Source organism: Saccoglossus kowalevskii, chromosome 7 (assembly GCF_978046115.1).
Source record: "Saccoglossus kowalevskii chromosome 7, keSacKowa6.1, whole genome shotgun sequence".
Taxonomy (NCBI): Eukaryota; Metazoa; Hemichordata; class Enteropneusta; family Harrimaniidae; genus Saccoglossus; species Saccoglossus kowalevskii.
The window spans coordinates 7,117,686-7,131,739 of NC_140647.1; the positions used below are offsets into that span (position 1 = coordinate 7,117,686).

Below are 14,054 nucleotides of genomic sequence, written 5' to 3' on the forward strand. Positions count from 1 at the left end.
CATCTGATTATAATTTGCTGGGGTTTAAGTGGCTAGGTCTCTTCTATTATGATAAATGTTTACCAATGGGGTGTGCATCATCCTGCAGAATCTTTGAAGCTTTTAACACTGCTTTGGAATGGATGACTGAACAGTCAAAGCATGCAGGAGCAGTTCTACATATTTTGGATGATTTTTTGTTTGTTAACAGGAACTTTTATAACCGTTAAAGTCCTATTATAAACCGCGGTTTATATTACAATGTATCAATTTAAAAATTGGGATCAAAAGCTCAAGTTCGGGGTGCGGTTTCTATTACGTACATATTGCAATCACTAAATGGGCGTGGTCATTTTTTTTCCACAACACATGCACAAAACAAACAATACACCGTACAATCTCTTGAATAGGCGTCGGGGAAGAGTGAAAGGCCTTATTTTGGTTCTAAAATAGGCGTTACGAAATGTTGAAAAATTACAGTCAATCACAAAAAAATTCTACATGATACAAAAAATACTCAGTATTTTTAACGTAATATGCATTTATTTTTTTTAATTTTCTTGGTAACGAAAAGTATATTCTAACAGAAGTTTCAAATAAAAACACGAATGCACTGCTTAGTAGCAAATGATCACATAGCGGTAGCTCGATCCGGCCATGCTGCTGGTCACAAATGAATAACTTACTTGTTTTCGAAGTGTTGATATTGGTGATTATTATTTAGTAGTGATTACAATAACGCACGAAAAATAAGTTCGTTGAATTGTTATAAAATGCAAGTAAAATTCAACTTAGTTTCCCCGTAAGCGAATGATTTCAGTCACATGTAAACAGCCGATACGATATCCGCCATGCTTTTGAATGCTCACGTGACGTATTATTGACCGGATAGGTCAAGTCGCTAATTAACCAATCAAAATGCTGGATGGTGCCCACGTGTCTAAATTACATAGCTCATTTAAATATGTTAATGACAGTTCAGCGACCTCACGGTGAACGCAACACGGAAGAGATTTACCGATAATGTAGTGCGATCTTTTGCCTTTGATTTCCATGGGAAAACGGCATGATTTTTTTTTAAATCAAGAAATTATTTGTTTTCGAAAGATAAATTATTCTTCAATGCTCAGTTTAACACTTTTAAGGTGATAAAAGCTCATTGTCTAAAACTTACGAAACACAGACGTATTCAGAAAGAGTATTGACAGAGGTCGCCGCCAGAACAAAAGCAGTTTCATTGCCTGGCCTGTCTGACATCTTATCACCGCTGAACAATAAATAGGTGTGAATATTTTTAGACATGTTGTCGAAACAAAGAATAGGATTAGGAACAATGCCGTTTTGGAACAGCTGGTTGAAACAATGAAGTCAGTCACGGTCTTGTTGAATTGGGGGTGCGGTTAGTAATAGGTACTTTTCAAGTTTTCAATTTTTGTTAAGAACTCTTTAACCCCGAAGCCGGAATTGGGGGTGCGGTTACTATTACGTATGCGGTTTATATTAGGACTTTAACGGTACTGTAAAAAGAATCTTGATGATTTTTTTAGTCTATGTAATGATTTGGGAGTCCCATTAGTTAAGGAGAAAACAGAGGGCCCGGCTACTGTTTTGTGTTTTGGGTATTGAATTAGACACTGTTTTGATGCAAGCTCGTCTCCCACTTGAAAAAATACAACGTTGCATATTTCTAGTTCAGCAGTTTCTGGGACGCAAAAAGGCAACTCTTAATTTTGCTTGTACTGTTGTCACCCCGGGGAGAGCCTTTTTAAGGCGCCTAATTGATTTGACTTTGGGTCTAACTCAACCTCATCATCATCGCCGTATCAATCACTGTACTAAATTAGACCTACTGGTTTGGCAAGATTTCCTGCTGCACTTCAATGGAAAAGCTTTCTTTATTATGAGTCAGTTTCCTGAAGACTTGGCACCCCAGCTGATAACAGATGCAGCTGGATCTACTGGTTTTGGAGCATTGTCTGGCTCACATTGGTTTTATGGAAGTTGGCCAAATAATTTTATACACAACATAACATTTTTGGAACTCTTTCCCATTGTACTGGCAATTGAGATCTGGGGTGAGCACATGTCTAACAAGGCAATTTTGTTTCTGTCAGACAATGCTGCAGTGGTGCATATAATAAACAAGCAATCATGTAAAGATAAGGACATTATGAGGCTTGTTAGAAAAATGGTATTAATTTGTCTCCGTTGCAACATCAGGTTTAAGGCAAAACACATCCCGGGAAAATATAATGAACTGGCAGATTCTCTTTCTCGACTTCAGGTCAAGAAATTTCAACAGCTGGCACCATGGGCAGATCAGTGGCCAACCCCTATTCAAAAAGATGCATGGGAGATGTTCAGTGGTATATGACAGAATTACTGACATCAGCATTGGCCCCATCAACACGATGTTCCTACAAACGAGCTTGGCAGGCGTTACAAAGTTTCCACCTCAAGCATTACACAGGAATTTTTAACTTTGCCAGTCAGCGAGTCTTTGATAGCCATGTTTTTAACAGACATGCACATGAACGGGTTTGCGGCAAATACAATCACCACAACTGCGTCAGCAATTAGTTACTTACATAAGCTACAGGGGTATAAGAATCCGACAGATTCTTTTGTTGTCAAAAAATTGTTATCAGCCATGCGAAAACAAACACCGACTATAGATAGGCGTTTACCTATATCACGCTCCATTTTGCACGCCCTTGTTGACTCTTTGCCATACATTGTCAATTCAGGCTATAACCATCGATTATTTAAAGCTCTCTTCCTGTTCAGGTTCTATGCATGTACACGCATTGGGGAGGTAACTTTTACCACCAATAATAATGTTTCACATATCTTGCAATTACACGACATTGCCATTTTGCACCCGGGGTGCTCTGCAGATAGCTCTTTGAAAGTAACTTTCACCAAATACAAGCATGGCTATGCCCCTCAGGTCGTTATTATTGGTTGTCAACGTGTCCCATACTGTCCAATTGCAGCAATCTCTACTTTTGTTGCGGCTAGGGGGCAAAAACCTGGGCCGCTGTTCTGTATGCCTGATCAACAGCCTATAAAACGTGATTACTTTATGCTTAAATTCAATGCAGGTCTACATTTTTGTGGCTTAAGCCCCCAATATTATAAGGGTCATAGTTTCCGTATAGGAGCTGCATCAGAGGCAGCAAGTTCTGGCTTGTCTGATGCACAAATCAGAAGTCTGGGAAGGTGGAATTCAGATGCATTTAAACTGTACACCCGTCAACATGCACAATTTTAGTCAAGCAACTAGCATGGGCAATAGTTGTTTCCCTATATTCTGGTTGGGCTAGCATGGGCAGCCCTTGTCATCCCTGAGTGTTAGGTATCTTCTCATTTTTGCATATAATTTATTTTTATTTTTTGGTGTGGGGCTGACACAAGGTGTGTCTGGTGGCATGATTTGGCCCCACACTCAGTGACGTTAACTTTGTCATTTGTTCAACAAACTTGACTTGCTACTTTTAGTCAAGAGTTAGGGATTTTAGAAAAACTTTGTTTATTCAATTAACTTGATATGTTACATTGTATTCAAGATTGTTCAATAACTTTTTCGCTTATTCAAGCATTTTGTTCACTTTACCCAAATAGTTAGGGTTTTTGAATAAACCGGCCACAACTGGGGTATCCAAAGTGCGGTAGCCCAGTTGTGGTCCTTTTTTCAGCCAAATACAGGTGTATTTCATTGTGTAAATGGGTTCCAGACAAAAAACAAATTTAGTTGGGTGATGAAGATTATCCGTGTCTGTTAAACTTCCTTATCATGGTGTCAAGGAAGACTATATATAAGTGTAGGTATAGAAAACAAAAGTTAAACTATATTGCTTATATGTATGTTCAATATAATACTGCCCCAGGATAAAGCTGAACATCAGGAAGGCAGTGTACTTTTTTTAGTAGTGATTTACCAGGTATCTGGATACACTATGTAAATTTTGACAGTATTCTCCAATAAAAAAATCAAATACAGAAAAAGTACTTGAGAAGTGTAGGGGATGGTGATGCAATGCAGGGAAAACCAGTGCAAACTAATAGATACACAACACATATGCGCGGATTCGGTTCTGAAAACATAAAGATCACAGGCTGATAGGAAGAACATCCTTGCCTAGTAATACGAAGTTTGGATGTATAACACCGGATCTGAATTATTCATTAAACTTTACTGAAACCATGTTTAGACATTAAGAATGTCATTCACAAACAAACTGGCCAAGTAGTGAACCATGCGCACCATTACTCCATGTGTCACATAGCAAAGAGATGGGCCTTGTCAAGATATATTTAAATATATTTTAAACACAAGTTACTTACTTTTCGCATTCTGAAGCTACATCGGACCACTTCCACTCAAATAAATGGACGATGGACTGACGGTTATCTTTCATATGATGGTCCCACTGGCAATATGCCCCAGTGGTTAACAACAACACATAAAAAAATGAATGTGTCATCTAGAAATCAACAAATATGAGATGAAAAAAAAAGTATGAGTGTAACATGTAACACGACATATAAATTTTAAATTTAATTTAAGATTGACGACCTTAGACTGACGTACCTTTCTGATGTGTCGGCAAAGCAGTTATGACAAAGTGATAGCACATATCAGTGACTTATATTCATTTAGTCGTGATAAGCAGCTTGTAAACTGCACACCTGTTACTAGAGGATGAATTTTCACAAATGATATACGTAATTGTTTTTTTATTTGTTTGTAGGTCAAATCTTGTGTGTTGTGTATAAATATTCGTAACATGCCTGTTATTATATTCGCGTGTAGAAAAGTTTTCGATGTATAACAATAATTATTAAACGCTAAGATATGTATCTACACTTTAAAAAAACAACCACTGAACCTTATATGAACAATACAATGAACAACCATCTATAGTCAGTTGAGGAATTTGCAATACACTGGCAATACTACTTTTTAGTGGAAACATAACAGTTTGGGATAACTGCATGGCGGCAAACTTTAATTTGACAGTCAGTAGTAATCAATACTTATGAACGTTCGCTGTATTTTAGGTCAAAAGCCAATTTATTTGCCCCAGCTTGTAATTGTATTACCTAAAGTAAGTATGAATTTATATTGACAATCAGTAATACCCTTAATAACGACGGAAAAAACTCGCATCAGTAATTGTTACTTTATATATTGAGTTGTATCAAACACTGAAACTACAACCGTCTCAAATGTTGATATATTACTATAATGTAATTTATAATGAGTCTCAATGTGATTGTGATTTGCGAATATTGTAGAAGATTCTAGGTACCTGACTAGTTAATATACAATACAATTGACTGAAAAAAGGTCAATTACCCGACCTAAATATAAATTAATACATGTTACGTTAATATTATCTGGTGACATCTGACCTAAAATTGCAATATCACCTTGTAAATACATAATGAGGTTATACTTATCATGAAAACTGGTAGTTTTTTGTAATTTTCCCAGGGCTTCTACGTGTACTATTTATTTCATTAATTTAATTTATTTTTCATACGGTAATGTAGCATGCAAATAATAAAACACAACTCAAGCTAACGATTGTACCATTTCGTATCTGTTGATTATTTTAATTGTGCGTGGCATGATGTTACTCATGATTGCTGCAAATTAAGACGTCGTTTAGCCATATCTGGGTCAAAAAGAGCACTAGAAAACATCAATCAGAGTAAAATGTGGATAAAATGGTCCGGATATATGTTTTATCATGAGAGGAAGCTTACGCGCGTAATCATTCATATTTGGAATTCGCATTTCTTTATATGGTAGAATAAAAATACCCCGTAAAATACCCCAAAATTGCGGCACGGTATGGTGGGAAATGTATAATAATACGTACTCTCTTCGTGCATACTTTACGTATTCCTCGTAATAACCTCATATTATTGACTAAAATTAATTACCGGGTCTAAATAATTCATACGTTGTTCATACAATTTATATCAATTTCTTACAGCGCATCTGGAATAGTAAATTTAAAGGTGTTAATTCCGACAGTAAAGGCTACACACAAGTTCGTGGGATTGATTTTAAATTAAATCATCCTTTCGGCAAAAGCAGTAAGGGGTGAGCTGTCTTGTGGCAGGCAAATTTGCTAGACAAACATTTTATGATCAATGCAGGCGTTCAAAGATGTGCGATTCCATAACGATTTTAGTTCATAGCCTAGTTTTCTATCAAGGTAAAGGCGTGTCATCGGAGAACGATTCTTATAATAGCCGATATCAGTCATTTTCAGACCTACATAGAATGAACATTTTTATTTGCATGACATAACCAATTAACTTCAGCAGTTTCATTAAATATGCAATACAACTATGATATTTTGGGGCACGTGTTAAATAAGTTTGCATCTATTGTTTTTCGGTGAACACCATAGCGGCTTCATTCCATAAAACTATGCTATCAATTCATAACAGGTCGTCTGGCAGAGAATCCTCAAATAGCACGTACGTGGCACGTCATCTGGAAGTGTGGGAATGCAGCATAAAAAATGTTCTGTTCTTTTGTTCTCTTCCTTCCGTTACCAGACTTTGGATACAGTAACATGATATCAAACCATATATCAGGCAAACGTTTATTTTGAAAAGGTTCCAAAGCGTCAATTAACGTTCCATTTTGGTTCTGTTACTTTGCTATTGATTGTAAATAGCTTTATTGACTGACGTTTAATACAACTACTATACTCACAGTGTGTCAATTACAGTGATATTTGCATATCGGGACTGCTTGACCAATCTATATATCAAGGCGTAGCCATGAGCTGTCATGTAAAAACCAAATTGTGTTGTTACAGTATTAAACCTTCACAAATAGCGTATGTTACAACAACAATAACGCGTGTCCGGGATGAATTCCCTCAAAAGAGCACAACATAAAATTTTGTGACATGACACATATTAATTTTTTTTTTTTACTTCTTGTAAACACCAGCCTGATTTCTTTTATAAGCCATGTGTGTGTGTGTGATAGATAACAAAACACAATTCGATTTAGACTTTATTTATTACCACCATGATGCCATATATTTATATATTTTATACAGTGGCATCAACATGTATTACAATGACAGGATTGCTATTATTGGGTATATAAACCGAGGCATCGCCATTACTTTTCACAGTAACAGTAGACGGTGTACCAACATTTTCCTTATCGACGCAGGCTTTGGTGTCTTTATCGTAAGATGAGACATACAGGTTACAATATGTACCAGCAGGTAATCCAGTGTATATAGTTGCGTCCATGGCATATGCATCGTTGTTCACAGCATACCATCCCAGGCTACCACGAGAAAAGGCGATCTGGTTACTATTATTGTCCCACCAATTGTCAACACCAGTACCATGTGTAACCTTACGGAACCATGAAGAACCAGTGATCTGTCTCCATCGGTGTTCACATACCCATTCATCAAAACATGTCACATCTTTTGTGGATCCATCTGGATGTGAAGGCGGTCCTGCCTCACTGTCAGTAAAATAGTAACTACTCATTATTCTGGGTACACCATAATCATGAGCTAACATGAATGAAACTGCCATCTTGTATTCACGAGGTTCTTTATATGTTAGTGGATTACCTCCTCCTCCATGGCTGCGTTGTGTGTCATGATTATCGATGAAAGACAGTGCAACACCTCTTGGTAAAAGTCCCCATGGTTCTCCCCAATTGACTAACCATTTTAGGTCATTATTACCTCGGAAGCAATTTGACAGCTCTCGACCATATTTGAATTCAGTCACACGGCCTAAGTGAGTGTATTCTGTTGCCGAGATACCTTCACCGCCGTAATCTATCACCTCTTGAACAATAAACGGACGACTGCCAGAAGGAAAAGTTGGTGTGACGAGGTCGTTCATTTGCCCATAAATGACTTCTAAATCCTCGGGATACATGTGTTTACACGCATCTACACGGAAACCAGCGACTCCAAGAGAAATCAGATCATTTAGGAATTCCACGACTTTATCACGCACATATGTTTTACTGAGTTTCAGATCAACCAGACCCACTAATCGACAGTTGCGTACTTCCCATTCATCATTATAATTCTCAATATTTCTGTCGCAAATATCATCATTGAAATCCCACTCAGAGTAGGGCACGGCTGGGAAATCGCGGGCGTTGAAGGTCGTATCATACCAGCTACCATCGATACCATATCCACTCTCTGAAAATGGAGGGAAAATGTACTTACAAACATATAAGCGTCATGTTTTTACATAAGAACTATGCTATTATTTGTTTTTAAACACTACTGAATGCCATTTGCCAGTTGAACTTTGACCTTGTCCTTTGTTACATAATATCATTACCTTTATCATAGTTTGTTTCAATATGAATATGCATTGTCATAATTAATTTTGAATACCAACAAGTTTTAGGATTGAAACAACAGTGGGAAAGCAATCTACCAAATGTCCTTGATTAATGTAAATATCTTACAAAAACATTGGTGCCTAATTAAAGGGACATAATTTTCAGCTTTAGTCAAAATAATCTGGAAATTTTAGTATAAAATCAAATGCCTCATCTGAGAAAAAAGAGTTGCATTTAGACGTGAATAGATTCATAAAACATGCAGAATAACAGAAAATCTTAGCTGGCTTTTGCCCAAGTATTTTGTACAAAGATTAATGATTCACTGAGACAAACATGAATTGCCTTAGTATATTCATTGTGTGAATACTGTATTATTTGAAAAGTAATAAAACGCCCTCTATGAATAACTACCATTATGCAAGCTCTGCTTTGTATTCAAATCAACTCAAATAGTGGTGTCTAGTGGGAAGAGAAATCAACAGTACTGTTGCCTCCTGAGAATCTACATCTTCAAACATTGCAATTGTTGTTGTTTTTTATTAGTGTTTTAAATTAGTATTATACAAGCTCTATCATTCTTTTCTAATAGCTGAAACAAATTTCTGTGAATTTTGATTGTCGAATGAACTGTTTGGCAAATACAGAATACATATTTTTTAGTACAATGTATGTTTTTATGTATTGTTTTTGATTTGATAACATTAAACTAAACAGATTTTGTATTGGCTTCAGATATTGATCAAACGTTTGGCATCCAATTCATAGGAGTGCTCATATTGATTTTCTGACATCTTCTTTTCTGTAAAAAAAATATTGGTAGGTTTGCAAATGTGTATCAGACTGTACAACAACTCTTTCTTTGAGTTGGCATTGAAACCCAGTCTAGTATTACCATGGGATTTGGGAGATACATTACCAAGGATATTATTACAAGATAACTGGTTTGCTTTATTGAACACATACAACAATGCATATTTCCACTGAGATCAGTGACCTTTGATGTGTATCACCAGTGATCAGCCAAGTAGAAACAGTCAAAATATTTCATCAGATTTTCTCAATTTGTGCATAATATTTCATACAAGACATCTATCGTTCATACTAACGGAAGACTTTCTACATTAATGAATAAGGTGATCTAGTTTGATAAAGTTTAGAATAGATTTAGTAAAGTTACACAACAACAAATATTAACGATGACGACGACAGCGCCGAGCAGAAATGTTTCCCTTAATATACCTTTCCCTTCCATCTTTGACGGGCTAGGTAATAAATAGGCTCGAACAATAGTTGCAAATAGTAAACAAACTTACTGCCATCTCCACACATATGATTGAATATAATATCTACATAAATATTGATGTTTACGGCGTTGCATCGATTTACCATATCAATGAATTCAGCTCGATCACCACTTCTACTAACCACTGAATAACTCACAGGCTGGTAGCGTTCCCACCATGGTCGCCATTGCTCTTCTGTTACAACACGATGTTCATTGGCAGGGGATACCTGTACACCACCTAACCAATATGGTGCTAAAAACCTGAAAATATGATCCGATACCATCTATTATGAACAGTAATATCACAAACCTTTTTTAGGCTTTTTTTTCAAAGAAATGATAATGACAATGCGTTATTAGTGTTCACGTGATCTAATAGAGTCGTATATGAACAATACCACGTGCTATAAATAATAGAACCAATAGTTAATTAAGTTATGTAACCCAAAAATCGAATATATTATTTTACCATCACAAGGGCTACAAATGTTATGATACTGTTACGTTTATGTAGTTCTTATCCTGATCCAGTACTTGTGTGCATAGTTACTTTTATTTTGTGACACTGAAGAAGACCAAGTTTAACGTGGAAGGATCATCCATTGTTCATAACACGAGCCATTGATTCACAGTTTATGGGAAATCTTTTGATGCACAGAGGATAAAGTGTATTTGACTGTATGTACAGGAAATGGCTGCTAAACAAATCAGATATCCAGATGTAACTACAATATCATATATACTGAATACATTACTTGAGGATCTGTTTACAGTTCGAATCAGAAAGAAGGCTAAGATGAGAGAGTAGAAAAGTATAGACTGAGGTTGGAAGAGTTATTACAAATGGTTTTATAGATGTAGTATGTTAATGTACAGTGACATGCAGTGTTTGATGTCATTAGTAAGCAGTAAACAGAAGTAAACACTTGACGATACGCTTGTGACAAGAAATACATTGTGAAAAATTTTGTGACAAGAAATATATTTCGCCCAGGACAGACACAACAATCTAGGGGAAAAATATCTGAAGTGTATGGTAAGACTTGTGTGTAATTATACACATAATCTAATCCGGCGAGGATGTTTTGTTATTGCCTGTTATTAAGAAGAACAACCTTAGAAAGCAGTTGCGATCTATAGGGGATGGTGAGGCAGTGAAGTTTGATGTGTTCCTAACAATATCGGTAATATGGCTCTCAATGTGACAGGAAAACCCATTATAAACTGGTAGATACACAATAAATATACGCCGATTGTGAAATATACGCCAGTTGTGAAAAAATAATATCACAGACTGATGAAAAGAACACACTTGCATGGTAATATAAAGTATGGGTGTATTAGACCGTAAATGAATGATTAATTAATGTCAGCATCCTTTATTCTATGTTCTATATGAAGTGTGCATGGAACCATGGGAAGAAACACTGTGCATTGCCGTGTGATAACTGTCATAAAGGTTTGATTGACAGGTCATACGAGGGGCGTTCAATAAGTAATGCCCCTGAGCCATATCCAGTTGTCTAATCTAGATGAAATTTTGCATGTGTAATGATTTACATTGCTATGGGTTATGTTGCAGCTCTGAACAAATTGTGGTTTCTGATTTACAGGTGTTTGAACTGAGTCTGAATGGAGCCAGTTGAGTGTCGCGCAGTTTTTTTGTATTTGAAAGGACGCACACCAAAAGAGATTTTTGATGAAATAAAAAAAACTTATGGGGATGATGTCCCATCATATGACCTTGTAAAATGCTGACATCGTGAATTCAAACATGGCCGGAAGTCTGTGGAAACAGTTCCCAGACCTGGACGTCCCTCTTCTGCCATTGATGAGGCATCTGTCCGTCAAGTTGAGGCAGCCATTTTGGAAGATCGACGCATTAGTGTTTGACAAATAGCCTGAGAGGCCAACATTTGTACAGGGTCTGTGTAAACTATTATTCATGACCATTAGCATATGCATAAGATGTCTGCCAGATGGATTCCCAGGTTGCTCACACCTTACCAGAAGCAAGAACGCGTCAAATGCTCAAGGATGAATTTGGTGCCAAGAAGATGAGTCACAGTTTTTCAAAAGACTGATTACACAGGATGTAACTTGGGTCCATTACTATGATCCAGAGACCAAAGCCCAGTCAATGCAGTGGAAGCACTTGAACTCACCACCTCCAAAGAAGGCAGGGGTACAGCCCTCTGCTGGCAAGGTCATGCTCACAGTCTTCTGGGACTAGGGCGGAATAGTGATGACAGATTTCCTGGCAAAGTGTACCATAATTACATGAGCCTATTATGCTTCACTTTTGATGAAATTAAGAGAAGCTATCAAAATCGAGAGGCGGGGAAGATCAGCAAAGGTATCCTCCTCCTACAGGACAACGCTCCTGTCTGCAACTCGCATGTCGCCAGATCAGAAGCATGGGTGTGTGGCAATGAAATATTCCCCCATCCCCATTACTCTCCTTACCTTGCACCCGCTGACTTTCATCTCTTCCCAGCCACGAAGTTGTTTTTGAAAGGAATACGTTTCCCAGATGATGCAGCCTTGATTTCTAAAGTTATGACGTGGTTGGAGGACCAACCTGGGGTGTTCTACAAAAACGGTGTCCAGAGCTGCATCAAATGATGGGAGAAATGCATAACTCTGAGTGGTTCCTATGTGGAGAAAGACTAATAACTGTGCCAAGTTTCATTAATCTCCTGCGATGGGAAGTGGGTCAGGGATATTACTTATTGAATGCCCCTCGTACTTGTATACAACTCTGGAAGTAAAGGACAATTATAATCTACCAGGTGTGCCTGTGATTTACATGATAAAGGATGTTAGCAACTCTCGAAGGACAGTTGGAATCTACCAAGTGTGCTTGTGATTTACATAACAAAGAATGTTTACGATCTACTGACTTGCCTACGTGAGACAGCTGTTAGCAAGACCACATTCTGATTAGCTCATGTAAAAACCCAGGTGGTGACCCTAAATCTGGGCCATTTTTGCCCTATAAATAGGCTAGACTGAGAACATTCGTGGTTCACCATTTCAACTGAGTACTATGTGTTGCTGCTGCGATATTGTGAGACAAGTGATACAGGCTTCAATCATCATTCTGTGAGAAATGTATGAACTACTCTGCGATCTCCTTCTATCAGTGGTGCCCTCCAGAATAACAGCGTTTTGCTGAAAGCAAGACTCTTGATTTCATCGTCGTTGTATTGCAGAAGAAATTGACTGTCATCCATTTTTACATCCTGGAACTGTGAGTTATCACCAATGCACAATTCCCTGGGCAGTCCCGTATTTCAGTGAATTTATTCATTATGTTTTTCTGTGCTTTTTTTCTTGTAATTATTTTGAGAGGTAATAAAAGCCAAGGTCTTGATATTTTGGTGTATATGTATTTCATTTCCAGCACTATTGTCTTGTCTGCCCCATTCTAGCAGTGAAAAAGAAACCCTGCCCAGTGTGAGTTCCGTGGGTGCTCCTCTTATTAGGAATAAGCAGTCGCCCTTAAACTGTGAGAATTAAACTTTGCATTTTTCAAATTGTTGATCATCCAGAGAGCAAATTACATACGTCGGACTTACTGGAAATGAATTCAAAACAAGGTACAGAAACCACACTGCCTCATTTCGCAATCAGGCCTCTAAAAACGCGACAGAACTAAGTAAGCATGTTCGGTCACTCAAAGAAAAAATGTTGAGCATAGAATAACATTAAAAAATTCTTGCTCACGGTAGTCCGTACAGTAGCTCCAGCAAACGATGCATTCTATGTTTGAAGGAAAAAAATCATAATTTTAAGACCATACCACTCCACATTAAACAAAAGAAATGAACTCGTATCATCATGTCAACATAGATCACAAGCCTTATTATGTAACACTTAAACCTGTACGTTTTTATTTCAATTAATATGTTAATTTGCGAAGTTAATATATGTTTAACACAAGTTACTCACTTTTCGCATTCTGAAGCTACATCGGACCACTTCCACTCAAATAAATGGACGATGGACTGACGGTTATCTTTCATATGATGGTCCCACTGGCAATATGCCCCAGCGGTTAATAACAACACATAAAACAATGAATGTGTCATCTATTAATCAAGAAATATGAGAGAAATATGAAAATGAAAAAAATATGAAAGTGTAACGCGACATACTACATTTAAATTTAAGATTAACGACTTTACACTGACGTACCTTTCTGATGTGTCGGCAAAGCAGTTTTGACAAAGAGGTAGCACATATCAGTGACTTATATTCATTTGGTAATGATAAGCAGCTTGAAAACTGAACATCTGTTACAAGAGGTTTGTCAAACAGAAAAATGATATATGTACTTGTTTTTTATGTATTTATAAGTTCAAATTACGTGAGATATGTGTCAATATTCGTCACATGCCTGTGATTATA

General features: G+C 37.1%; 2 protein-coding genes across 2 annotated transcripts in view; both read right to left on the reverse strand.

Annotated features, from left to right (window-relative positions):
• The window catches only part of LOC102802590 (alpha-amylase 2-like), a 23,447-nt gene extending 18,019 nt beyond the window's left edge, over positions 1 to 5,428 (reverse strand). The window contains exons 1-2 of the mRNA XM_085501609.1: positions 5,342 to 5,428; positions 4,327 to 4,466 (exon numbers count right to left, since the gene is read on the reverse strand). Coding sequence (XP_085357735.1) covers positions 4,327 to 4,466; positions 5,342 to 5,428 — 227 coding nt within the window. The remainder of the gene's footprint in view (positions 1 to 4,326; positions 4,467 to 5,341) is intronic.
• Positions 5,429 to 7,017: 1,589 nt separating this feature from the next.
• Positions 7,018 to 13,678, reverse strand: LOC100368762 (alpha-amylase-like). The gene is made up of 3 exons (XM_002742163.4): positions 13,596 to 13,678; positions 9,670 to 9,902; positions 7,018 to 8,204 (listed from the first exon to the last, which is right to left on the reverse strand). Exons 1-3 carry the CDS (start codon positions 13,667 to 13,669, stop codon positions 7,069 to 7,071), a joined length of 1,443 nt encoding a protein of 480 aa, XP_002742209.4. The 5' UTR covers positions 13,670 to 13,678; the 3' UTR covers positions 7,018 to 7,068.
• Between the last annotated feature and the right edge of the window lie 376 nt (positions 13,679 to 14,054).